General features: G+C 40.6%; 2 protein-coding genes across 3 annotated transcripts in view; one reads left to right on the top strand and one right to left on the bottom strand.

Moving 5' to 3' along the window:
• Positions 1-9,048, bottom strand: part of LOC310737070 (olfactomedin-4-like) — a 29,529-nt gene extending 20,481 nt beyond the window's left edge. The window contains exons 1-5 of one of the 2 annotated variants that reach the window (XM_083561239.1): positions 8,952-9,048; positions 7,619-7,777; positions 7,163-7,366; positions 5,321-5,453; positions 3,385-4,572 (exon numbers count right to left, since the gene is read on the bottom strand). In XM_083561239.1, coding sequence (XP_083417365.1) covers positions 3,761-4,572; positions 5,321-5,453; positions 7,163-7,366; positions 7,619-7,777; positions 8,952-9,017 — 1,374 coding nt within the window. In that variant the 5' untranslated portion in view covers positions 9,018-9,048 and the 3' untranslated portion in view covers positions 3,385-3,760. Of the gene's footprint in view, positions 1-3,384; positions 4,573-5,320; positions 5,454-7,162; positions 7,367-7,618; positions 7,778-7,965; positions 8,064-8,951 lie in introns of those variants that run through there. The other variant, XM_083561240.1, reaches the window with a different exon arrangement.
• Positions 9,049-10,485: 1,437 nt separating this feature from the next.
• Positions 10,486-14,127, top strand: LOC310737064 (olfactomedin-4-like). The gene is made up of 5 exons (XM_083561231.1): positions 10,486-10,632; positions 10,824-10,946; positions 11,243-11,461; positions 11,933-12,086; positions 13,142-14,127. Exons 1-5 carry the CDS (start codon positions 10,573-10,575, stop codon positions 13,969-13,971), a joined length of 1,386 nt encoding a protein of 461 aa, XP_083417357.1. The 5' UTR covers positions 10,486-10,572; the 3' UTR covers positions 13,972-14,127.
• The last annotated feature ends 11,186 nt before the right edge of the window (positions 14,128-25,313 follow it).

Below are 25,313 nucleotides of genomic sequence, written 5' to 3'. Positions count from 1 at the left end.
ATAGCATCAGCTGTATTTTAATCTGTCCATGGTCCAACCAGAAACTGCATAGGAAAATTTGACCATGTTAAATGACTGTGGTAGTTGCAGGGAATACTTAGTGGAGTGTCACATGACATGAGATAACTTTGAATTATTTTTATATACAAAAAAACAGCCTCTACTCTCAACCAAAACTCAAACGTTTTCAGTTTGCCAGACACTATCAGAACTTTAAATGAAATTCTATTCTATGTCCAGATGAAATTAAAATCGAGTTTCTCTGGCAATAAATATAAAAGGTGGGTTTGGTGACCATACAGTATGAACAAGTACCTCATGGCTACAGTTAAATATGGTGGTGTCTCTTTAATGTTTTAGGGCTGTTTTTCTGCCAAAGGACCTGGACAATTTGTTAGGTTACCTGGCATTATGGACTTTCCCAATATTAATAGATATTAAATGGACACCTGACTGCCTCTGCCAGATATGTTTACATGGGTTTTTAGTTGGCAATGGTTTACTGACCCGAAAATCAAGGTTCTGCTTTGGCCATCCCAACTACCTTTTTTAAAATCCATAGAAAACATGTGGGGTAAACTGAAATAGACTTAAAGATTTGAGGGATCTGGAGAAATGCTGTATTGGGGAGTTCCCATATTCTTTCCATGTACAGTATTCTCAGTTCTCATCAGGCACTACAGTATATGAGAGTGTAAGCTGTCATCATGGCAAAGGAAGGTATTACAAATTATTGACTAAATTATTGTCACTAACTGTGTCAAACATATATTCAACAGAGATTAATTTTGATTAAACTTAATATTTTGTTAGATATAAAAAAAAAAGATTATAAGGTTAAATAATAAGAACACATTTTTACTTGCAGATGATCCCAAGATCCCCACTAGTTTGGCTTCAAAGTGGCACATTCCACAGAAACTGCCCTCTTAGATGTCACTGAGAAACTACATGCTGCTAGATCGTTCAAGCTGTCATCTGTCCTCATCCTCCTTGACCTTTCAGCAGCATTTGACACAGTCAACCACAAGACTCTTCAGGAGCCTTGGAATTCATGGAGCAGCATAGGAATTGTTGACTTCTTATCTGGAAGGCCGCACTTTACTGGTGTTCCACAAGTCTCAGCACTTGGTCCTCTCCTTTCCTCCTTTATACTCACTCTCTTGGTAAAGTTATATACACATGGATTTTCTTACAACTGCTATAACACTCAACTCATCTTCTCCTTACATCCCTCAGATACCACAGTTCCTGCTCAGATCTCAGCATGTCAGACAGATATATCATCATGGTTAAATGCTCATCAACTGAAACACAATTTTACCAATACTGAAATGCTGGTCATCCCAGGTGATTTATCCTCAGGTCAGGATCTTATGTTATCTCTATGCAACACTCTGCTTTCCCATTCAGCCACTGCTCGAAACCTCAGGGTAACCAGGGTAACCTCTGGCTACTCAGCTGATTAACCCGTCCAATATGTTTGCGCAAGACAGTGCACTCTTAGTGCTGGTCCCAAGCCTGGATATATGAGGAGAGTTGTGTTAGGAAGGGCATCCAGCCTAAAACATGTGCTAAATAAAATATGCGGATCAAGAATCAGAAATTTATACCGGATCAGTCGAGGTTTAGGTTACCAACGACTGCCACAGGTATTGTTAGCCAACACCAAATTGGGCTACTGTTGGCCGAAGGAGGAGAAAGAGAGGAGGAAGATGTCTACAGAGACAGCAAAGAAAAGGAAAAGGAGGAGAGTGAATATTTGGGTTGGCACTTTAAATGTTGGTACTATGACTGGTAAAGGGAGGGAGGTAGCTGAAATGATGGAGTGGAGAAAGGTAGATATGCTGTCTGTAGGGGTGATCCTGAAGGAATAGTGTAAAGTGTAGTGGAGGTGAAGAGAGTTTCTGAAAGGGTGATGAACATGAAGCTAAAGGGTTGATGATAAATGTCATTAGTGCTTATGCTCCACAAGTGAGTTTTGAGATGGAGGAGAAGGAAAAGCTCCGAAGTAAGTTAGATGAAGTGGTAGAGAGTGAACCTTGGAAAGAACGATTGGTGATTAGAACAGATATCAGTGGGCATGTAGGTGAAGGGAACAGAGGTGATGAGGAGGTTATGGGTAGGTATGTTCTTAAGAAGAGAAATGTGGAATGGCAGATAGTGGTAGATTTTGCTAAAAGGATGGAAATGGTAGTGGTGAATACTTATTTTAAAAAGAAGGAGGAGCATAGGGTGACGTATAAGAGTGGAGGAAGGTGCACACAGGTGGACTATGTTCTATGCAGGAGATGTTGTATGAGGATGTCAGGTGTGTCAGAGCAGTATGTGAGGGTGGTGCAGAACATGTATAAGGACAGTGTGACAGCAGTAGGAACGACAGACTGGTTCAAGGTGGAGGTGGAACCGCATCAAAGATCGGCACTAAGCCCTTTCCTGTTTCCAGTGGTGATGGACAGGTTGAAGGTGGGAGTGAGACAGGAGTCTCCAAGGTCTTTGATGTTTGCAGATGATATTGTGATTTGTGGTGAGAGTAGGTGGCAGGTGGAGAAGAGCCTGGAGAAGTGGAGGTACATGCTGGAGAGAAGGGAAATTAAAGTCAGTAGGAGCAAGACAGAAAGTGAAGACATGCAGGTAGTAGTGCGGAGATGAATGATCTTCTGTGTACCCTAATAGGAGCAGGCGAAAGATGAAGAAGAGGCGGGCTGCTCAGATGCTTGTTCAGTCTCTTGCCATTTGATGACTGGACTACTGCAACTCTCTGCTGGCAGGCCTATTTCTGAAAGCAATTTGTCTTCTGCATATGATCCAAAATGCAGCTGCACAACTTGTGTTCAACTTGCACAAGTTCTCCCACACCACCCCATTGCTGCACCCTCTACTGGCAACTGGCAGCTGCATGCATCAGATTCAAAACACTGATGCCTGCCTACAAGTCCAAAAATGGACCAGCACCATCTTACCTCAAAGCTCTTATCACATTCAAAAGATGGGTGAAGACTACCTCCTCCTGAAACACTTAAACTAGTGCTTTTTCTTTGTTTATTAAAATATAACAATACATTTCCAGAGTGAAACAAGGTTTTTTTCTGATGGAGGGATGAGTTGAGCAGTGGTGGGGGATGAAAAGATCAGTGGAGCAGTGGTAGTGGATGGAGAGAGCGTGGTGCTGGGTAAAACAAGTGCTATGGTAGTGGGGTGCTGGTTGGTTTTTTGGTTTGATCAATAAACCCAAAACTCACTTTTAGATGTAAAACTACATTATTTATCTTCACAGCATTTATCCAGTAATCAGTCAAAATAAAAGATTCATTTCTATTTATTGAAGCTCTACTTTCAAAGCTCGCTCTGAGCAATGCAGGGGGAGCAGTATACCACTTATACCACAAACAGTACATATGTTTTATATAGATCACAATTCCAGTTAAATTGTAAAAGATAAGCAATAAACCATCCTTTACATTCAGTTTAGTTGCAGGACTTGTTCTTAGTGGATGAAGGAAATCTTATTCATTTTTTATTACCACATTATCTGTGTAAAGCTGCTTTGAGACAATGTCAATTGTAAAAAGCAATAAACAAATAAAATGTAATTGGATGTGATATCAATTTCAGTCAGTGCTGTATGTTAAGCCTGGAAACAAACCATGATAAAAGAATTTCTAAGTTTAAATAAAACAAAAACCCATTCACTGCATGTAATGAAGTTTCAGTCTGATTCTATATTATACTGGTGATCATGTTGCATTACATCTAGATTTCAGAAGTAAGCTTGGTAGGCGAGCATGTAGCCACCATTGTACATGTAGAGCTTCATGTCTACGGGGTTGAAGTGAAGGTTGGCGACGCCCCCTGCTACTTTCTCAATAGGTATCGAGAGCATGTTGTTCTCGGCCCCTGTTGTCGTGTCGAAGGCGTAGAACACTTCTTCTTTGTAGGTGTTTATGAAGCGAGTTGCGTAAAGCACCCCACACACCATGAAGGCGTTGGTCACCGAGCGCTTGAACAGACGTGTCTTCCAGGTGTGTGTTACGTTAAAGTTATCGAAGTCCACTCGACTCACCACCATGTTCCCGTGGTTTGCTTCCGTGGCGTAAATTACCCACAAGCCCTTGTCGTCAGCCGAGAGGTTGATATCCGTCCAGTCGAAGCAGTTGTAGTAGCAGTAGGGAAATTTGTTGTTGAATCCGGCATCAGGAAGCACGAGACGTCGGAATTGCTTGGTTTTTACATCAAAGGCACAGAGTTCAGGCGTGTTATAGCACTGATAATACACGACACCCTTATAAACGATGGTCCCTGGACCCTGAATGGCGTTAGCGTGAGTGTATGAGTCAGTGACTGATTCATCTTTGTGGTTCCTTTCAGCCATGAAGTCCTCATAAGTCTTGTAAAAGCGCACAGTGATGCCCATCCTGTGCCCACTAGCTAGAGGCTGGATCCAATATGTCTCTTCAGTATCATTATAGATGTCATGACCCCAAGCTCCAGCGATATAAGACGTACTGTACGGGTTCATTTTAGTGACCACTGGAGCACTGATATTTGTCATCATACGCTGAGAACAAGAGCCTGAAACATAAACAAAATTCCTTGTGTGATACTGATGCAAAATCCTTACAAATGGTATATCTACTGCTGAATAAACGAAGCAGGTTCAGAAACAGTTAAATGATTTAGATTTTAAATGGCTCCTCTTGCTTTCCAGACATGCCTCATTCATCGTGATGCTCTTTTTCTGCTTGTAGATTCTACATATAGATTTACATTCATGGCATTTGGCAGATACCTTTAGGGACTTAAAATTACATTATCTTATTCATACTGTACAAAGACGCAATCCCTTCCTTCTGCCTGAACCGCTGACTGGTGCCACATAGATGGAAAATTAAAACTTCCCAGAAACATTTCATTTCTCTCTTCTCACCTGAATATTGGACTCTTATTTAGAATTAGATCACAATGAACACTCTTTAAAAATGCTCACAGGCTCATTTTAAAGTTTCTGTCTCATGTCATCTAAAATATCAAGATCTACACTAAGATCTTTACAAAGCTGCTTTGTGACTGTTGTTAAAATCATTATGAAAATAAAACTGAATTGAACAGTGTTTGTGCACTGTTTCAGATCAGAGACTAATCTACTCATCATTTTGATTTGTGCTGATATTGTAGTATTGTATTTTGAAACACGAAGCAACCATTGTGTTAACCACCATGTCTACAGTTTTAAAGGCACAATGACTATAACAAAATTAACAGGACAAAAAAAAATGCTAAAAAATGTGTTAAATGCTTTCTCTCAGGTAAGGAAACTCACTGAGGAAGTCTTGAGGGATGGTCCTGCAGGTCTGAACGCGGTTATTTAGAGAGCGTAGCCTCTCCCTTACTGTTTCCATGTTGTAGAAGTTTTTCTTGTACATCTTATCCACATCCTTCTGAAACTTCTGCAACTGATGTACAAATGCATACACAACGATGAAATAGATATAAATATTAATAAACTTATTCAAGGATTTAAAAAGACACTGGATGATGGTGCGAGAAACCAAACACAGTTGCCTATGTGACTACAACATCAGTGGCAGTTTGTAAATAGAGGCATAGGAGGCACCAATTAGCCAATCAGCAGCTCATCTGTAATCTATCTCTATCTCTATCTGATTTTAATATTAAAGGATGAGTAAATGGATTGTACTGATGGATACATTTGTATTGTATTAAACAAGCAGAGCAAAAACCTAACATTGGGATAAAACATGCGGAAAAAAAATCCTAAATTCTTGAGTTATAGCAGTAAAGCAACAAAGATACTGTGAAAGATACATTCTGAATTTCAAAGTTATCAAAGAAACAGTGAATATAGATCTATCAGATAATTAGGAAATATCTATCAGATACATATAAAATTATGTGATAGATGCACAGTAGCAACTCCAAGTGACAGAACATAAAGGAATAGCAGTTTTGAGAAAGGAGCCAAAGAAAATAAGGAACTTTCTGTACTGTGTCCACTAGATGTCCTCATTTTCCCCCAAGTTCTCCTTCCCTGCTTATTTCTTAACTTTCACTACTTGTGGTATATTTTCCTGTGTATTTAAATTCCCCTATGTCTGAGGTTCTATGCTTGTTTTTTTTGTTGTTGTTGTTGTCCAGCCCTTTGTACATCTCCAGCTTTTCTCAAGCATGATCATTTGCCTTTTCTTAGAAAATTGGATTGCATAATAAAAGCAAATGGTTTTGTTTTTGAGAAAAATCTATTCTTTTTGAACGATGAACTGATTTTTTTAACCATTATTTCTTTTTTACTCTAGAAGAAAAAAAAAAAACAATAATGCAGCTCATTTGCCACCATCAACCCCAGTTGGATTCTCATCTCTGATGCAAAAAAATGAAAGCTCTTTACTACAGTAGCTTCAGTGTTGGAACCCCATATCCTGTTGAGGATGTCACCCAGCCTCTCTACCCAGCTGAGGATGTCGCTCAGCTCCCGTTGTCTGTCTAAGAATGTTGTTCAGCATCTTTGTTTTTTTTGTTGTTCAGACCTACATATCCGACACTGGTATGGACCGTTGAAAAGGTTGATAAGGTTCTTGATTGGGTCCAGTTAAAATTGTTAGAGAAAGTTGGTTTCTGGTATTTGTTTTTTTTTTTAATGTTCTGACTCTGGAAAAACTGTTTGTATATCCTGTTCAGTGACATCAGCACACAAATCCCATCAACAAAAAGTGAAAAAGGAGTTAAACAACTTGCTGGGGTTTAATATCCAGAAGTAGAGGATTGTCATATAGAAGTATTTGATAGATATATTAATGTATTAATAAATAACTTGTAATAAATGACACTTTGATCTATTTACAGTTACATTGAATGTTTTGAAAGGTCCACATGACCTGTCACATATGTTGGAGCCCCTACAGAGAGTCCTGTCTGTACTTCAGCATTTCAGCCATTATATGTTTCTCTTTCTTTTATTTCTGCACTATATTTACCATAGATCACACAAGTCCTCCATCATAGAAATCCATCGTTAGTTTAAAAAAAAGAATATAATACATTAATAAACAATAATTAGCAGTACCGAAACACCTCAATGAGGATACAAGATTGCAACAATCCAACTAAATGTATATAAATACAGTATATGTGTGTATGTGTGTACCTCTGTGCGTATCTGCTGTGCCTCCCTACCAGGTTTTACGTTACTCATGGTGTCATGTAGGTGCTGGATCTCCAGGCTAAACTGCTTTAAGTGTAGAGTGTTGTACAGACCCTGAGTGTTCAGGTACTGGTACTTCTCTAGTCGCTGTTTTATGTTTGTCAGCTTCGTCTCCATCTCTGGCATCGTCATATCGCTTGCAGCTGTCTGTTAAACCGAAATCAATATTCATTATACTACGTTATGGGATATGAGTTACATTTCAGTTCAGTCTTTTGTATGATTACACCAAAAAAACTTTATTATAGATTTAATTCTTAAATGAAATCTGTTCAAAGCTGCTGCCTTTGCAGTGTGTGTGGAATTTATGCAGTGTGTATGGAATTCATGCAGTGTGTGTGTGTGTGCGTGTGTCTGTAATCTGTATTTGCAGTGTACTATATATATAATATATATGACCTGTGTTTGAAGATGCTGCTGTGAGTTTTGGCAGTTCTGCAGCAGTTCTGTCACACCGTCATACTTTGCAGTAGGAAAAGCCCAAACTGTGCTGTTCACATTACACACACATGTGCCGTTTCTCTCCTGGCCCTGAACTCTGTGAGCCTGGCCACGCCCCTAAACACATACACGGTACATCATACAATACATTATCATGCAAAATTCTTGCTCTACAAGAAATGCTGTAAAGCAGAGATGAATAATGAAATGAAACATTTCTATAAAAACAGAACTATGCACATTCATGATCAAAGAAAATAAGTGGTAAACAAGTATAAAGTAACTGGTAAATAGCTATAACAGACCTTTGCATATTTAAGCATAAACATGGAAAACATTCTCTTCCGCCTTCTACATCTCTATTTCTCTTCCTAACAGCAGTGGCCACTATCATTAGAGAACCTACTCAGATAAGTAAGTAATCAAAGAACGTCACAATAACAAAATAATAAGAAAAAATATACTTCTACTACTACTAATAAGATGAAGAAGAAGAAAAAGATTATGGGGGGGTTGAGGGGGTGTTCGTGGAGGGAGGCAGAGGGGCATAGGGCGCCCACTAGCGCCTCCAGCTGGTTGTGCCCTGGGCGACCATCTAGTTTACGTATGCCTATAAACGGTTCTCCTGGTCATATAATATTGTTTAATTTCTCTTCAATGACATACAAAGATGCTTTCTGTAATATGTGTATTTATACATTTAAATTTTGCAATGTAAGACATTAAAAGCATTGTTAGGAAATCTATTTTATACTGAGTAATTGTCATAAAATAAGCATTGAAAACACAATTTAAATAAAAAAAAATAGATTTAGCAGTGTATAAAATAGCAATCACTAAACATAAAAGGGGAAAATATAAATGCAGTATTTTTTTCAGTTGAAAGGATTAATTAATAAATAAAATAAAACAATAATATTTACATCTGTAATGTAAATGTAAAATACAGTGGATATGATTTAAATGTAATTAATTTAATTTAATTAAATAAAATTGAATAGTTACAAAGATCAAAATATATATAAAATCATAATTAAATATTTTACACACACACACACACACACACACACACACACACACACACACACACACACACACACACACACATTATATATATATATATATATATATATATATATATATATATATATATATATATATATATATATATATATAAAATTAAAAGATAATTAAATAAAAATTAAAATGTCATTGATAAATGCCGGGTTTATTCTGTTTATTTGGGGTTAAGGATCAGGATTGGAGCTGAAAGCGGAGTGAAAATACTTACAGCGACGGCGAGAAGCAGCACAAGCAGGATCATCATCAAACTCTGACTGTGTCTGAACTTCTCCATGAGCCTTTATAAGTACTGTATGAGCACACGCACACACACACACACGCACACACACATACACACACACACACACACACACACACACACACACACACACACACACACACACACACACACACACACACAATTGTTACTTATTTTCTGATGAGGATGTAAAGATTTTTCCCCTTAAAAGGAAGTAGAAAATTTTAATATTTGCTGACAAGAAAATTCATATGTGTACATGTCAAGTCAGCTTTTAATTATCACCTTTTGGGAAGTCTAAATATTGAAGTATTTTTCAGGTCCTTCTAATTTTGAGTTTATTAATATTTCACACTTAAATATTTATAATGATGAAAGAGTTTCAGTTAAACTATACAGTAAAACTGTTTTGTCAATTTTTATTAATAACAGTTGTAGTAATATTATTATTACTAGTACAATTATTAATATTATTAAGGGGAAGGCCGTGTTTTTCACCCCCAGCCTTCAGTGATGTTCTACCTGAACCATCCACATTTTAATCCCATCATTATGATGCCAGGTCTGTAGAAACCATCAGTATTATAGAGAAGTGCAGTAGAACAGAGCTGCATCACACACAGGATCTCATACAGAGAGAATAAACATCATCACTAAAGCAAAAAACAAACACAATGAACACAATTCAACACGTCTCCTTTCACTGGAGCCACAACTGCACCTCCACATACATCATCTCCAGCAGAAGCATCGATATTCACCTCATTAAATAAATATTCACCCCGCAGTTTTCCCTGTGTTTTTGTTTTGCATTTGCATGTGCATTACGGTTTGCATGATGGGTATTTGAAATGAAGGCAAACTGTGTGTTTTTGTGCAATTTCTACTGGAAAGAAAACGCAAATGATATAAATGTTCAGGAAATTAAATTGTTTTGACGTCGATTCCCATCACAAACAGCGATTTCCTTTGACCCCAGCAATGCGTGATGGCAGAAATCTGATTGGATAGAAATTCAAACACGAAATTTTATATATTAAAATGTAAGGCAGGGATTCTGATAGAGTTTGGAAATTAGATCATTTTATTAAAGGAAAGTTTTACTACCTTTAGCCCAGTAAAAATGTGAATCAAAATAAAATTTATGATTTGAATCAGAATGCAGAATTCAACAGCACAATAATACGTTTATTAATGGAACAAAATCAAATCTGTTTGCAATCATGAAAGCAATCCTTTGCAATTATTCAGATAATGGGAAGGCAAGATAACGGGAAAAACGCAACAGAAAAAAGAGGAAAGAAAAATGAGATATGAGGTAAATGCGATTAAAGTTATGCAAATATCAAAACCTGAATTGTCCCACATCCTCTATAGTTATTTCTATGAACATATCAGCAAAACAAAATTTCCTCTTTCTCACTTTCCCAAACGTATGGAGTTATGATATCGTAGTCAGCAGAAATGTGGATTTGTTTTAAAACCTCTAGATTTTGTAAAAGGAGGCGGTGATTTACTTTGAGAGCTTATGGACTTGTTCTCCTGATATAAAGCTGCAGAGTCTTCGTTCTGCTCATCTTCAGAAGCAGACATGAGGCCGTCTCTTTTGTCTGTACGGACGGCTGTGTTCGTCCTCGTCCTTCTCTCTCAGGTAAGAGGAACACAGCTTTACCATTTGTCTCATGAGCCTTTTCAAAATGTTGGTTTCACATTTGAAGAGTCAAACTTTAGAATTCTGTAACCTGCACAGAATAAAAGGATCATCTATAAACCTGTTACATTCCAAGAAAACTTCATGTGTATCGTATTTATTTCTTGTTCGGATTTCGAATTTGTCGACAGTGTGTGATCGGGGAGAACTGTATGTGTGAGCTGAACAACATTCAACCTCCTTTCCCGATGGAGAAACTCACCTCGATTCGCACTGCAGCTGATCAGTGCACGAAGAGCATCACTTCAACACAGGTGTGTAGCAGAGGCATCTGAATGTCTTCTGAATATTCTGTTTATCTGAATAAATTGTGCAGTTAATAACTTGGCAAGTTAATCAACAATAGAGAGATGTGATAAGGCAGAGTGTGGAATTGACTGTCCAGTGATTTTAATTATTTATTAATGAGCAACCGATTGACAATTTTTTATTATCAGACCTGATAATCTTTATACACATAAAGGTAATCTTAATTAGCTTACACTAGAATTTACTCTCTCTCTCTCTCTCTCTCTCTCTCTCTCTCTCTCTCTCTCTCTCTCTCTCTCAGTTCATGGAGGTGGATGTACTGATGTTGGGGGTGCAGCGGCGGCTGGAGCAACTGGAAGAGAGCGTGTCTGTGTTGGAGAAGGAGGATGATGGTGGTCTGTACGGAGCTGTTTCACTGCGAATTATTGAGCTCGAACTCGCTGAGGTCCTGGAGCTCATGAGTAAACTGAACAAAACCATCAGCTCCCACAGGCAGCTCAGTCAGAGCACCGCAACCAAGGTGACTAACTGCAGCACATCAAACACACATCACACCACATTATATCACCTCACACCACACCAAATTTCACATCGTCACACCATGCTCAAATTAAAGGGGCCAAACATAGAGCCATGAAGTCCATTAAGCACACTTTTCATTTTTCTGTTAAAACTTTATCCATCCAGAAGTGTGTCTTAAGGCAAACCATAAATTCATCGTTCATTTTCATTTAGGAAAATAAGTGCCTTAACTTCTTGACAGACACTTCAAAGCATAACACCACTAGGGTTTCCCATTTAGATTAGTTTGTTATTAGTGGTAATCTCCCGGAGACAGGCCTTTTTACATACATATTTAATTTATATTGAGTCATTATTACCTGAACAGTGTATTATGATAAGTAATTGGTTTGAATAATATTGATCTGCTGGTGTCTGAAGGTCTGCATAACCGAATGAACCTGGTTGTTTTTTCTGTTTCAAATTAAAGCTGCAAAGCATGACACAGGGCATGCAGGAGCTCGAGGCCTTTGACGTTTCGCAAGTGGTGAGCAAACAGCGAGAAAATCAGCGCTTCAAGATGGAATTGGCCGAATGTCAGCATGAGCTTCAGGCCACTCCTCAGCCTTCCACTCCTCGCCCACGTATGTACACTTTAACACTTTAGCAGAACTGCAAAATCATAAGCTTAACCACCAAAATAGTCTGCATGGGTTTCCTTCTACACATGTGTGTAAATATGTACAATTATTGCATATTAATCAAGTGAGGTGGCTTTTAATGTTATTTTAACAATACAGCTGATACACAAGACTACAAACCCTGTAAAAAACTTCAATACCTGATGTTTTATTCACAATAAAACATAGACAGCATATAAAATGCTTAAGCCGAGGAAATGTTCCATTTTAAGGAAAGTATCTTGATCATTTCGAATTTGATGGCTGCAGTACGTGTCACAAAAGTTGCATCAGGGCCATGTTTATGTGCACAGTACCAGTTTGTTTTTGAAACAGGATTTCTGGGTCTTCTGTCATATTCCATGATTCACCAGATGTTTCAGTTGGTAAAAAACTTCATTCAGTCATCATCTGGATGGAAGCATATGTTTCTCTAAAGCCTCTATTTCCCTTTCAGTATTGATGCTGCCATTCCAGATGTGCAAGCTGGCCATTCCATAGGCACTAATGCATCCCCATATAATCAGCTATGTAGGCTTTTTAACTGATGATAAGTTGGATAGTCCAATTCCCTTTTTAGCACAGAATTACCGATTTCTGGAAGAATTAAAAATTTGTATTTGTCTGTCCACAGAAGTGTTTTTTTTTTACTTTTGCCTTAGTCTATTTTAAATATGTTTTGGCCCATATAAAATGGTGGCACTTCTGAATCATGTTCACATATGCCTTCTTCATTCTAATCAATCAAGGGCCACACTTGATAGTCATTAAAAATACAAATTATTAGATTTAGGCAGGTAGAATTTGGTGTGTACTTGTTTGGTTGGAATGATGCCTGCACCCAGATTGGCCCTTTGTGGAACAGATTGGACACCCCTGGATTATGAGGAGTAGCTGTACACAGTCTGTTAGTCAGCTTAATTAAAGCATGTGATTCTTGTTGAAATTTTTTTAAATCATACTGCTTATGTAATAGATCGTCTGATCATTTCCTGCATTCTTTTTCTCTGTGTGTGTAGAACGCTGTCCACAAGGTGAGTTGGTCAATATAACTGGCCCTAGAACATACGGCCAAACCCAGTATGGAACCTCTTACTCTTTTGGCGCCTGGGGCAAAGACCCGAAACCTATACCTGGGGAAGAGGGTCGATACTGGCTGGTGGCTCTGACCAGCAGTGATGTTTATGCCAATTATGTGCGACACTACAGCAGTTTGAGCACTATACTGTTAGGTGTGGATCCAGTGGACACCCCTATCGCATCCTCAAACCCCACCAAAAACACCATCATGGGCCCTAACGTGGTGCAGTACGGAGGTGCGCTATATTACAACTGCTATGATTTTCCATCTGTGTGTCGCTTCAACATCTCTGACCGCTCCATCACTAATGCACAACTTCCAAAAAACACTGGTTACAACAACAAGTTTCCCTTCGGCCACTTGGACGCAACATACAGCTACACAGACCTGGATTTGGTCACAGACGAGTCTGGTGTCTGGGTGGTCTACTCATCAACAGAAAATTTTGGCAATGTGATCCTTAGTGAAGTGATAGAAGGGAATCCTCTGTCTCTGGGTCGGACATGGAACACGTCGCTGCACAAGCGCACTATCACGAACACGTTCATGGTATGTGGAGTGCTTTACGCCACACGATTCCTGGACAAACAGACAGAGGAGATTTTCTACTCGTTCGACACGGAGACAAGAGAGGAGCGCTACGATCTGAAGATCCGCATACAGAAGATGCAGACCAACATCCAGTCTCTGAATTATAACCCACGAGACCGAATGTTTTACGCCTACAGTAACTCATACATTGTATCATATGCTGCTGTCTTTAAGTAAATGGTCATCTTCTTCAACAGCTTTGTGATCATTCGAATTCCTTAAAGAAAAACAATACAGTTTTAATTTCTTTTCCAGAAATGATATCTGTACAATGTATGCTGTCTGTTATTCTGGAAACACTTCTTTACTAATAAAAACATGAAATTATGTGAATGACTTTGCTTTGTGGTTTCAACTGCATATTAAAAACTGGGCCTTACCTACTTAATCTTAGTGACATCCTTAATGTTAGGTCCTTGTCAGGCTGCTATTATTGCCATTTTAACAATTTGGGATGCACTTTCCTAATGACAATAGGTTCAGTTATGCACCACTACCACTGAGGGCAGCTAAATATGTTGTATTATGATCATTTACGAAGTAAAAGTGAAAAAGCCTATAGAAATAAATTTGTTTTTATTCGTATAGTGCTACTAATAATGATAATTGCCAATAAGCAGCTTTACAGAAACAAATAGGTTCTAAAATATGAATTTATATATTAGTGCTGATAATTTTAGTGCCTTTAAATTAAACCCTTATAATTTAGTACATAATGAGTGGGCCAGTGTTGACCGTGACAGGGAGAAACTCCCTGAGACTCCATGAGGAAGAAACCTTGAGAGCAACCAAACTCAAGTTCATGCTGGTTTTACATCTAGGTTGCACTATTTAAATGCCTTACTGTTTGGATGTCCGAATAAGTGCATAAAGTAAGTATAAAAATATGATTGTGGCTGATATATAAAGCACAACATGGTTCCACATCACAGTATACAGTACACAGTACACAGTACACACTTGTTGATACCTGAAATAGTGAAGACTGCAAATAGGTAATAGATGCACCAAATTACATGTCTTATCTTGGAACTTTTAGTTTTCACCTTCTTCTTCTTCTCTATAATACTTTCCCCAACACTGCTCCTTGGAAACATGAAACCTTTCCCCAGAACCAATTCTCTGGATCTGCTTCCCCAATTGTACCTCCCCTAGTCCCCTCATCTAGAGTCTATTTTCCCTCTGCTGTTTTCTTCTTTTCCTACTCTCTCCCATGTTGGTGGTCCAGGGACCACAAATCCAGGAGCTAAGCCTAGACAGGACTGGAGGCATTGGGGTGCATAGTAATGTTAATTACACTTGATTACTGCAGGGTGGGCAAGGCCTTCTCTGCTGGCCTAAATTGTATCAGAAACACTGACTTACATTTTAATATATTTTTGTCCACAAATATGTATTAAATTATTCCCAATAGTCTATTCTCTTAATTTGATAGCGTTTATTCTTGGGTTTACACTGGAAGTTCTATCCAATCAGATTTCACTTGTCGCTGGGGTCAAATGTATTTGCCGCAAGAACTTTTAAAATTAGCACTGTAGGCACCTGTAGGGTAAAATACATAAAAATTAAGCTGTTGCTTTAACCACTCAGATTTTGAGTTGCCGGCAGTGGGCAGGTGTTCAATAATTGGATGGTCAAAAGCACACTAGTCAGAGCTTGCAAACTGCAGCTACAGTATAGCAAACTGCACAAGTAAAAAAATAAAAAAATAAATAAATAAATAAATAAATATATATATATATACAGTGGAACCTCGGAGCTCGCGAGGGTTAGGGACCAAGACCGGTCGCGAGCTCCGAATTTTCGTGACCTTTTGATACGCCCCTTCCAACCCAGTAAAAACCCAAAGAACACTCTACGAAATCGATTTAAATGAGTAAATAACACTATTTCACTCCATAACACTTAATTATTAGACAATTTTAATGAGATAAACCTTGATTAGAAATGTTAAAACTAGCGTTTTGAGCAGCTCGCGGTTGCTCACGAGCCGATCTGAATGAGAGTCGCCAGTCGGAATGAAAGTCGCGAGCATGCGAGGTCGCGAGCGCTGAGGCCGCGAGCTCCGAGGTTCCACTGTGTATATATATTCATTCATTCATTCATTTATTTATAAAAGCACATTTAAAAACAACCCAGGGTTGACCAAAGTGCTGTACAAATTAGAATGAACAGGTACAGGTATACATTACAAACATTACAAAGAAAGCAATAAATGAATAGATTAAGAGCTTAGAAGATGTGTTTTAAGATTTGATTTGAAAGAAGAGAGTGATGATGCCGACTGGATCGATGCTGGAAGGTTATTCCAAAGTTTAGGGCCTACTATTGCAAAAGCTCGGTCTCCACGATGCTTTAATCTCGTTCTACAAATAAAGAGCATTTCGAGAGTGCCTGATCTGAGGTTCCTAGAGGGGTTATGATGGTATAAAATCTCAGAAAGGTATATAGACGCTAAACCATGTAGTGCTTTAAAAACAAAAACTAGAATTTTAAATTCTATACGCAATTTTACAGGTAGCCAATGCAAAGAAGTTAAAATCGGATTAATATGATCAAACTTTCGTTTTCCTCTTAAAAGTCTGGCTGCAGCCTTCTGTACTGTTTGAAGACGTCCGATCAGAGATTGATTTGCTCCATAATAGAGCGAATTACAATAATCGAGACGTGAAGTAATAAAAGCATGGATAAGTAGTTCAAAGTTCTTAAAAGATAGAGCAGGTTTGACTTTTGACAAACGTCGTAGGTGAAAAAAACATGATTTGACGACAGCATTAATCTGTTTATCAAACTTGAGCCCTGAGTCAAACAGAACACCAAGATTTTTTGCATATGGAGTAACATAAGAGCTTAAGATGCCGAGGTCTAAATTGCTAAAATCATAAAAATCACTTGGACTAAACAGTAAGACTTCAGTTTTGTTTTAGTTTAAGGATAAAAAATTATCGGAAAGCCAAGTTTTCACTTTATGAAAGCAAGACAACAGAACCTCTAAGGAGCTTGGATCACTGTGTTTAAAGGGGAGATACAGTTGGGTGTCGTCATCGTATAAATGAAATGATACTCCATGTCTGGAAAAAAAAAAATATATATATATATATATATATATATATATATATATATGCTCAGGAAATAAAAGTGGAAATAAAAGTGGTCGACCATATACTTTTGTGTTTTCTTTCACCTTGAATTTGCACAAAAACACACAATTTGAAATAATTTTAAATCCCCAGGAAAACCATAATAAACAGAAAATGCAGGGAAAACTCGGGGTGATGTGATGAGGTGAATATCGATGCTTCTGCAGGAGATGATGTACTGTATGTGGAGGTGCAGTTGCGGCTCCAGTGAAAGAAGACATGTTAAATTGTGTTCCTTGGGTTTCTTGCTTTAGAAATGACATTCATTTCTACCGTATGAGATCCTGTGTGTGATGCAGCACTCTGTTCTACTGCACTTCTCTATAATACTGAGTTTCGTAGACGTGGAATCATATGATGGTATAAAGAGGTGGATTGATTCAGGTAGGACACCACTGAAAGCTTTGGGCTAAAATGCACTACCAGCTACTGGATTACAGAGTTGACATGACATGACATGACATGACATGACATGACATGACATGAAATGATATCTTCTCCTGCTTATCCGAGGCCGGGTCGCGGGGGCAGCAGTCTAAGCAGAGATGCCCAGACTTCCCTCTCCCTAGACACTTCTTCCAGCTCTTCCGGGGGGACACCGAGGCGTTCCCAGGCCAGCCGGGAGACATAGTCTCTCCAGCGTGTCCTAGGTCTTCCGGGTCTCCTCCCAGTGGGACGCGCCCGGAACACCTTCCCAGGAAGGCGTCCAGGAGGCATCCGGAACAGATGCCCGAGCCACCTCAGCTGACCCCTCTCGATGTGGAGGAGCAGCGGCTCTACTCTGAGCTCCTCCCGAGTGACCGAGCTTCTCATCTCTAGGGGATCGCCCAGCCACCCTGCGGAGAAAGCACATTTCGGCCGCCTGTATCCGGGATCTTGTCCTTTCGGTCATGACCCAGAGCTCATGACCATAGGTGAGAGTAGGAACATAGATTGACCGGTAAATCGAGAGTTTCGCCTTGCGGCTCAGCTCTTTCTTCACCACGACAGACCGGTACATCGACCGCATTACTGCAGAAGCTGCACCGATCCGTCTGTCAATCTCCTGTTCCACCCTTCCCTCACTCGTGAACAAAACCCCAAGATACTTAAACTCCTCCACTTGCGGCAGGAACTCTCCACCAACCTGAAGTGGGCAAACCACCCTTTTCCGACTGAGGACCATGGCCTCGAATTTGGAGGTGCTGATTCTCATCCCAGCCGCTTCACACTCGGCTGCAAACCATCCCAGTGAGGGATTGCCGCCTCAACAGGCACCGGAGACCTTACGGCCACAGCTCCGAGCGGCCGCTTCCACAATGGAGGTGGAGAACATGGTCCACTCGGACTCAATGATCATCCGGTCAAAGCTCTGCCGGAGGTGGGAGTTGAGGAGTTGAAGAGGAGTTGAAGATCTCTCTGACAGGAGACTCGGCCAAACGTTCCCAGCAGACCCTCACAGTACGCTTGGGTCTGCCGAGTCTGTCCAGCTTCCACCCCCGCCATCAGATCCAACTCACCACCAGGTGGTGATCAGTTGACAGCTCCGCCCCTCTCTTTACCCGAGTGTCCAAGACATACGGCCGCAGGTCAGATGAAACGACCACAAAGTCGATCATCGACCTACGGCCTAGGGTGTCCTGGTGCCACGTGCACTGATGGACACCGTTATACTTTAACATGGTGTTCATTATGGACAAACTGTAACTAGCACAGAAGTCCAATAACTGAACACCACTCGGGTTCAGATCAGGGAGGCCGTTCCTTCCAATTACACCCCTCCAGGTGTCACTGTCGCTGCCCACGTGGGCATTGAAGTCTCCCGGTAGAATGACGGAGTCTCCAGTCGGAGCACTGTCCAGCACCCCTCCCAGAGACCCCAAGAAGGCCGGGTACTCTACACTGCCGTTTGGCCCGAAGGCACACACGACAGTGAGAGACCTATCCCCGACCCGTAGGCGCAGGGAAACGACCCTTTCATTCACCGGGGTGAACTCCAACACATGGCGGCTGAGCTGGGGGGCTATAAGCAAACCCACACCAGCCCGCCGCCTTTCACCATGGGCAACTCCAGAGTGGTGAAGAGTCCATCCTCTCTCAAGGAGTGTGGTTCCAGAGCCCAAGCCGTGCGTAGAGGTGATCCCGACTATCTCTAGTCGGAACCTCTCGACCTCACGCTAGCTTCGTGTCCAGGGATCGGGTTGTCGAGGCCCCCGCCTTCAACTGCTGCCCGATCCTCTCAGCACCAGCCCCTTACGGTCCCTCCTGCAGGTGGTGAGCCCACGGGAAGGCGGCCCCACATCGCTCCTTCGGGCTGAGCCCAGCCGGACCCCGTGGGGGAAGGCCTGGCCACCAGGCGCTCGCATACGAGCCCCAAACCCGGGCTTGGCTCCAGGGTGGGGCCCCGGCTGCGCCATACCGGGCGACGTCACGGTCCTTGATGTGTTTTTTCTCATAAGGGGTTTATGAACCTCATAGGGGTTTTTGAACCGCTCTTAGTCTGACCCGTCGCCTAGAACCTGTTTGCCTTGGGAGACCCTACCAGGGGCATATAGCCCCGGACAACATAGCTCCTAGGGTCATTCGGGTACTCAAACCCCTCCACCACGTTAAGGTGGCAGTTCAAGGAGGGGGATTACAAAGTTAAACATGTAATTTTTTTTATCTTTTTGTAAGTCCATAAATCTAAGCTTTACTGTAAGTGCAATCATGAATTTTAATGGCCACATTTATATAAACCTGTGACTTATACTGTATATAAAAAGCTGTACACTGTCAGAGCTGCAGGTATAAATAAATAATCAACAATTCATTTAAGAAAGCATGAAAGTTTAAATCTCATATTTATTTAAATAAAGATAGAGAGATCAATTCAAAGTTAAGGAAGTAAAAATAAAACCACAAGACAATGTTGTGGATGAAACACGCAGTCGTGCTCAGACATGCAAACACCAAAACCCGGGTTGTCTCACATCCTCCTTTACACCAATACTCCAGCCATTATCAGCAAAAACACATTTCTACTGTATCTTTTATTTCCTCAATTTGTGCCTAGTCAGCATAAGGTCATATGGGTTTATTAGTTATTTATAAAAAAATTACTTTATTATCATTTCAGGTACATAGCAACAAAATGCAGATTAGTATGTACCAGAATTGCAAAAAGTAGCAATTGTGCAAATTGACAAGTGCAGATAAATATGTTAATATATGTACAGCATGTAAATCTTCTTCTTCTTCTTTCGGCTGCTCCCATTAGAGGGCGCCACAGCGGATCATCCGTCTCCATACCACCCTGTCCTCTACATCTGCCTCTTTCACACCAACTACCTGCATGTCTTCCCTCACCACATCCATGAACCTCCTCCTTGGCCTTCCTCTTTTCCTCCTACCTGGTGGCTCCATCCTCAGCATTCTTCCACCAATATAATTCATGTCCCTCCTTTGCACATGTCCAAACCATCTCAATCTCGCCTCCCTCACCTTGTCACCAAAACATCCTACATGCGCTGTCCCTCTAATAAACTCATTTCTAATCTTGTCCATCCTCATCACTCCCAACGAAAACCTCAACATCTTCAGCTCTGCTACCTCCAGCTCCACCTCCTGTCTCCTGTCTTCTACTCAATGCCACTGTCTCTAATCCATAAAACATCGCAGGTCTCACCACAGTCCTATAAACTTTCCCTTTCATTCTTGCAGATACTCTTCTATCACAAATCACTCCTGTCACTCTTCTCCACCCACTCCACCCTGCCTGCACTCTTTTCTTCACTTTTCTAACACACTCTCCATTACTTTGCACTGTTGACCCCAGGTACCTGAACTCCTCCACCTTTTCCAGCTCTTCTCCCTGCAACCGCACCACTCCACTGCCCTCCCTCTCATTCACACACATGTACTCTGTCTTACTTCTACTGACTCTCATTCCTCTTCTCTCCAACGCATATCTCCACCTCTCCAGGCTCTTCTCAACCTGCTCCCTACTCTCACCACAAATCACAATATCATCCGCAAACATCATAGTCCAAGGAGACTCCTGTCTGACCTCGTCCGTCAACCTGTCCATCACCACTGCAAACAGGAAAGGGCTCAGGGCCGATCCTTGATGCAGTCCAACCTTCACCCTGAACCAGTATGTCGTACCTACTGCACACTTCACTGCCGTCACACTGTTCTCATACATGTCCTGCACCACCCTCACATACTTCTCTGACACACCTGACTTCCTCATACAATACCACAACTCCTCTCTTGGCACTCTGTCGTACGCTTTCTCTCAATCCACAAATACACAATGCAATTCCTTCTGTCCTTCTCTATACTTCTACATCAACATCCTCAAAGCAAATAAGGCATCTGTGGTGCTCTTCCTCGGCATGAAACCATACTGTTGCTCACAGATGATCACCTCTTCTCTCAGCCTGGCTTCCACCACTCTTTCCCATAACTTCATGGTGTGACTGATCAACTTAATTCCCCTGTAGTTACTGCAAGACTGCACATCTCCTTTATGCTTAAAGATCGGTACCAGCACACTTCTTCTCCATTCCTCAGGCATCTTCTCACCTTCCAAAATCCTGTTAAACAACCTGGTCAAAAACTCCACTGCCATCTCTCCTAAACATCTCCACGCTTCTACCGGTATGTCATCTGGTCCAACCGACTTTCCACTCTTCATCCTCTTAATCGCTGCTCTCACTTCCTCCTTACTAATCCTATCTACATCCTGCTTCACCAACTCCACATCATCCAACCTTCTCTCTCTCTGATTTTCCTCATTCATCAGCTGCTCAAAATACTCCCTCCACCTTCTCAACACACTCTCCTCACTAGTCAACACATTTTCCTCTCCATCCTTTACTGCTCTAACTTGCAGTACATCCTTCCCAGCTCGGTCACTCTGCCTGGCCAATCGGTATAAATCCTTTTCTTCTTCCTTAGACCTTAGACATTCCTTAGTACATAAAAGGCCTATTTCTCTCAAATATTGTTCATAAATTTGTCTAAATCTATGTTAGTGAGCACGTCTCCTTTACCGAGAGAATCATCCATCTCACAGGTGAGGCAGATCAAGATGCTGATTAGACAGCATGATTAATGCACAGGTGTGCTTTATGCTGCCACAATGAAAGGCCACTCTAAAATGCGCAGTTTTATCAACCTGACTGCCCGCCACTGGTATTTATACAGTGATCTAATGGTGTAGTGTAGAGTTCATGTGATGGTGCATTGAAAAAAGCCTGCCCTGAACTTGAAGGTTCTGGTCCGTATGTTTCTGTATCTCCTTATTGATGGAAAGTATTTAAATAGTTTGTGACTGGGATGTGAAGAATCCTCGATGGTGTTGTTAGCTCTGCGCAGATATCTGTTGTAGTGAAGATGCTCAATTGCAGGTAGTTGGGTGCCAGGATTTCTTGGGAGTCCTCAAGTTGGCCTTGTTGTGCCTTCCTAACCAGAGTATTCTGGTGCCATGACAGATCCTCAGAGATATGAACTTCCAAGAATTTAAAGCTGAAGATGCGTTCTACCTCAGTTCCATTGTTGTAAACTGGGAAGTGTCTCCTGCTGTTAGATTTCCGAAAGCCCACAATGAGCTCACTAGTCTTCATGGCATTGAGGGTCAGGTTATTGATGACACACCATGCAGTCAGGCTCCGGATCTCTTCCCTGTAGGCCGATTCGTCGTTGTTGCTGATCTGGCCGACCACGGTGGTGTCATCTGCATACTTAATGAAGATGTTGGAGTAATGCAGAGGAGCACAATCGTGGGTGAACAGGGAGTAGAGTAGTGGTCTCAGAACACAGCCCTGTGGGATGCCAATGTTCAGAATGAGGGTTGAGGCTACCTGTTTACACAGCCTGACAGACTGAGGTCTGTTGGTGAGAAAGTTCAGAATCCATCTGCAAGTGGAGGTGCAGATACCCAGGTCACTGAGCTTAGTGATCGCTACAGTGGGGAGGACTGTATTGAACGCAAAGCAAAAGTCAATGAACAGCATTCTAATGTAGATGTTCTTTTTATCCAAGTGGGTGAGGGCTGAATGAAGAGCCATAGAAAATGCATCCTCTGTCAGACGATAGGCAAACTGGTGTGGGTCCAGTGTAGGTGGTAGACCCACAGTAAGGTGATTCAGAACCAGTTTCTCAAAGCACTTCATAGCAATAGGGGTGAGTGTAACTGGGTAAAAGTCATTTAGGCATTCAGCATTCAGAGTGCTTAGGCACTGGTATGATGGTTGTAGTTTTTTTAGGCATGTAGAAATTGTGGCTTTTATATATATATATATATATATATATATATATATATATATATATATATATATATATATATATATATATAATCAACAATTCATTTTAGAAAGCATGAAAGTCTAAATCTCATATTTATTTAAATAAAGATCAGACATCAATTGAAAGTTGAGGAAGTAAAAATAAAACCACAAGACGATGTTGTGGATTAGACATGCAGTCTTGCTCAGACATGCAAACACCAAAACCCAGGTTGTCTCACATCCTCGTCTACACCAATACTCCAGCCATAATCAGCAAAAACACATTTCTACTGTGTCTTTTATTTCCTCAATTTGTGCCTAGTCAGCATAAAGTCATTTGGAATTAATACTTCCTTTTTCATAAATATCTGTGAAATTAATGAAATTCAATTTAATTACATTTAATTACATTTTATTTGTATTGCACTTTTAACAATGAACATTGTCTAAAAGCAGCTTTACACAGGCAATGCGATGATACAGAATGAATAAGATGTTCTTTATAAGTGTAAGTTTGTCCCTATTCAGCGAGACGGTGCCAACTGTGGTGAAGGGAAAAATCTTTGAGATGGCATAAGGAAGAAACCTTGAGATAAACCAGACTCAAGAGGGAACCTCATCCTCATCTGGGTGGCACCAAATTTCCATTTATTACAAATAAACGATGCTGAGGTGCAGTGATGGTGATCAGAAGCAAACTTTAGTCCTGAGTCAGTGTAGCAGACTGTTGACATTATCTACAGTCCAAATCCATGTTTAAAGCTCCTGTTCTTACTCCTTTGATGGGAAACCATCCCCTGCTGTACAGAGTCACCTCCATTCCGAAAGACAACACCATCCAGAGGCAGGAAGGGATGAAGCGGGCAAATCTACAACATTATCAAGGACTCTTCACATCCCAGTCACAAACTGTTTAACCTCCTTCCATCAAGAAGGAGATACATGAACATGTGCACCAGAACCAGCAGCTTTTTTCCATCCACCATCACACTACTGAACTCTACACTACACCATTTGATCACTGTATAAACACTGTATAAAACTTCTGTACAATTATACACACAATGTAACGTCTCTGCACTGTTATAGCCTTTATATTTATTCACTGCACATATGTTTACATACATATCACATTATTTATCTGCACTATTTGCACGATTGCTACATTTTGCACTTTTGGTAGATGCCAAAATGCATTTCATTGCTGTGAACCTGTACAATGCAATAACAATAAAGTTCTGTCTGTCTGTCTGTCTGTCTGTCTGTCTGTCTGTCTGTCTGTCTGTCTATCTATCTATCTATCTATCTATCTATCTATCTATCTATCTATCTATCTATCTATCTATCTATCTATCTATCTATGCCTTTTGATCAGTGGTGAATGGTGATTACATGTACATGGCATAAATGTGATACTTATTCAATTAAAAAAGACACCTATAGGAAGAAGAGGACGAAGAAACTAATCCATAAGAATGTGTTGTTGTGGTGTAGACATTGGGTCATCATGCTTAGGCATGCAAACACCAAAACCCAGGCATTCTCACATCCTCCTGTACTATTATTCATGCCGAAACCTCAGAAGAAACAGAAATTTGTCTTTTCAGATTTTAATGGTCAACAGAAATCAGTTTGTCAGTGGAATGAACTGAGTAATTTGGTTTGTTTGCCTCTGGACTTGTTTTTAATGGCACAGAGATAGAAAGTGCTGATTTTACTGCCAATGTCAAACTCGCACTGTATTTGTTCACAAATTAGCAAGCGCCCATTGAGTTCAAACAGCAAATCAGGACCTCGACTATTAGGTCAGATGAACAGATAAGGTGATGCATTACAGAAGCCCTCGCGAAAGACGGCTTTCATCCCAAAGTTTTTCAGTAAGGTTTGGAGATCTATAGCAGGAGATCTTCAACACCAAACCTGTAGAGCAGATCTTCATGGAGCTGGCTTTGTGCACAGGGGCATTGTCATGCTGGAACATGTTCAAGTGAAGGAAACATTTCATGATACTGCATCCAAAGACAATTGTGTGCCTCAAACTGTTTGGTGAAGAACCACATACGGCTGCAAACCTCAGGTGTCCCAATACCTTTGGAGATTATTATTGACCTCCATTTGTTCTCTC

The sequence above is a fragment of the Silurus aristotelis genome (assembly GCF_946808225.1).
Source record: "Silurus aristotelis genome assembly, chromosome: 14".
Classification (NCBI taxonomy): domain Eukaryota; kingdom Metazoa; phylum Chordata; class Actinopteri; order Siluriformes; family Siluridae; genus Silurus; species Silurus aristotelis.
This window is presented reverse-complemented; position numbering and strand designations above follow the sequence as displayed.

Bases quoted from the DNA above. Each gene is read 5' to 3' on its own strand.
- LOC310737064 (XM_083561231.1), top strand. From the start codon at position 10,573: ATGAGGCCGTCTCTTTTGTCTGTACGGACGGCTGTGTTCGTCCTCGTC. The intron at 10,633-10,823 runs GTAAGAGGAACA...ATTTGTCGACAG, and splicing joins TCCTCGTCCTTCTCTCTCAG to TGTGTGATCGGGGAGAACTG. The intron at 10,947-11,242 runs GTGTGTAGCAGA...TCTCTCTCTCAG, and splicing joins AGAGCATCACTTCAACACAG to TTCATGGAGGTGGATGTACT.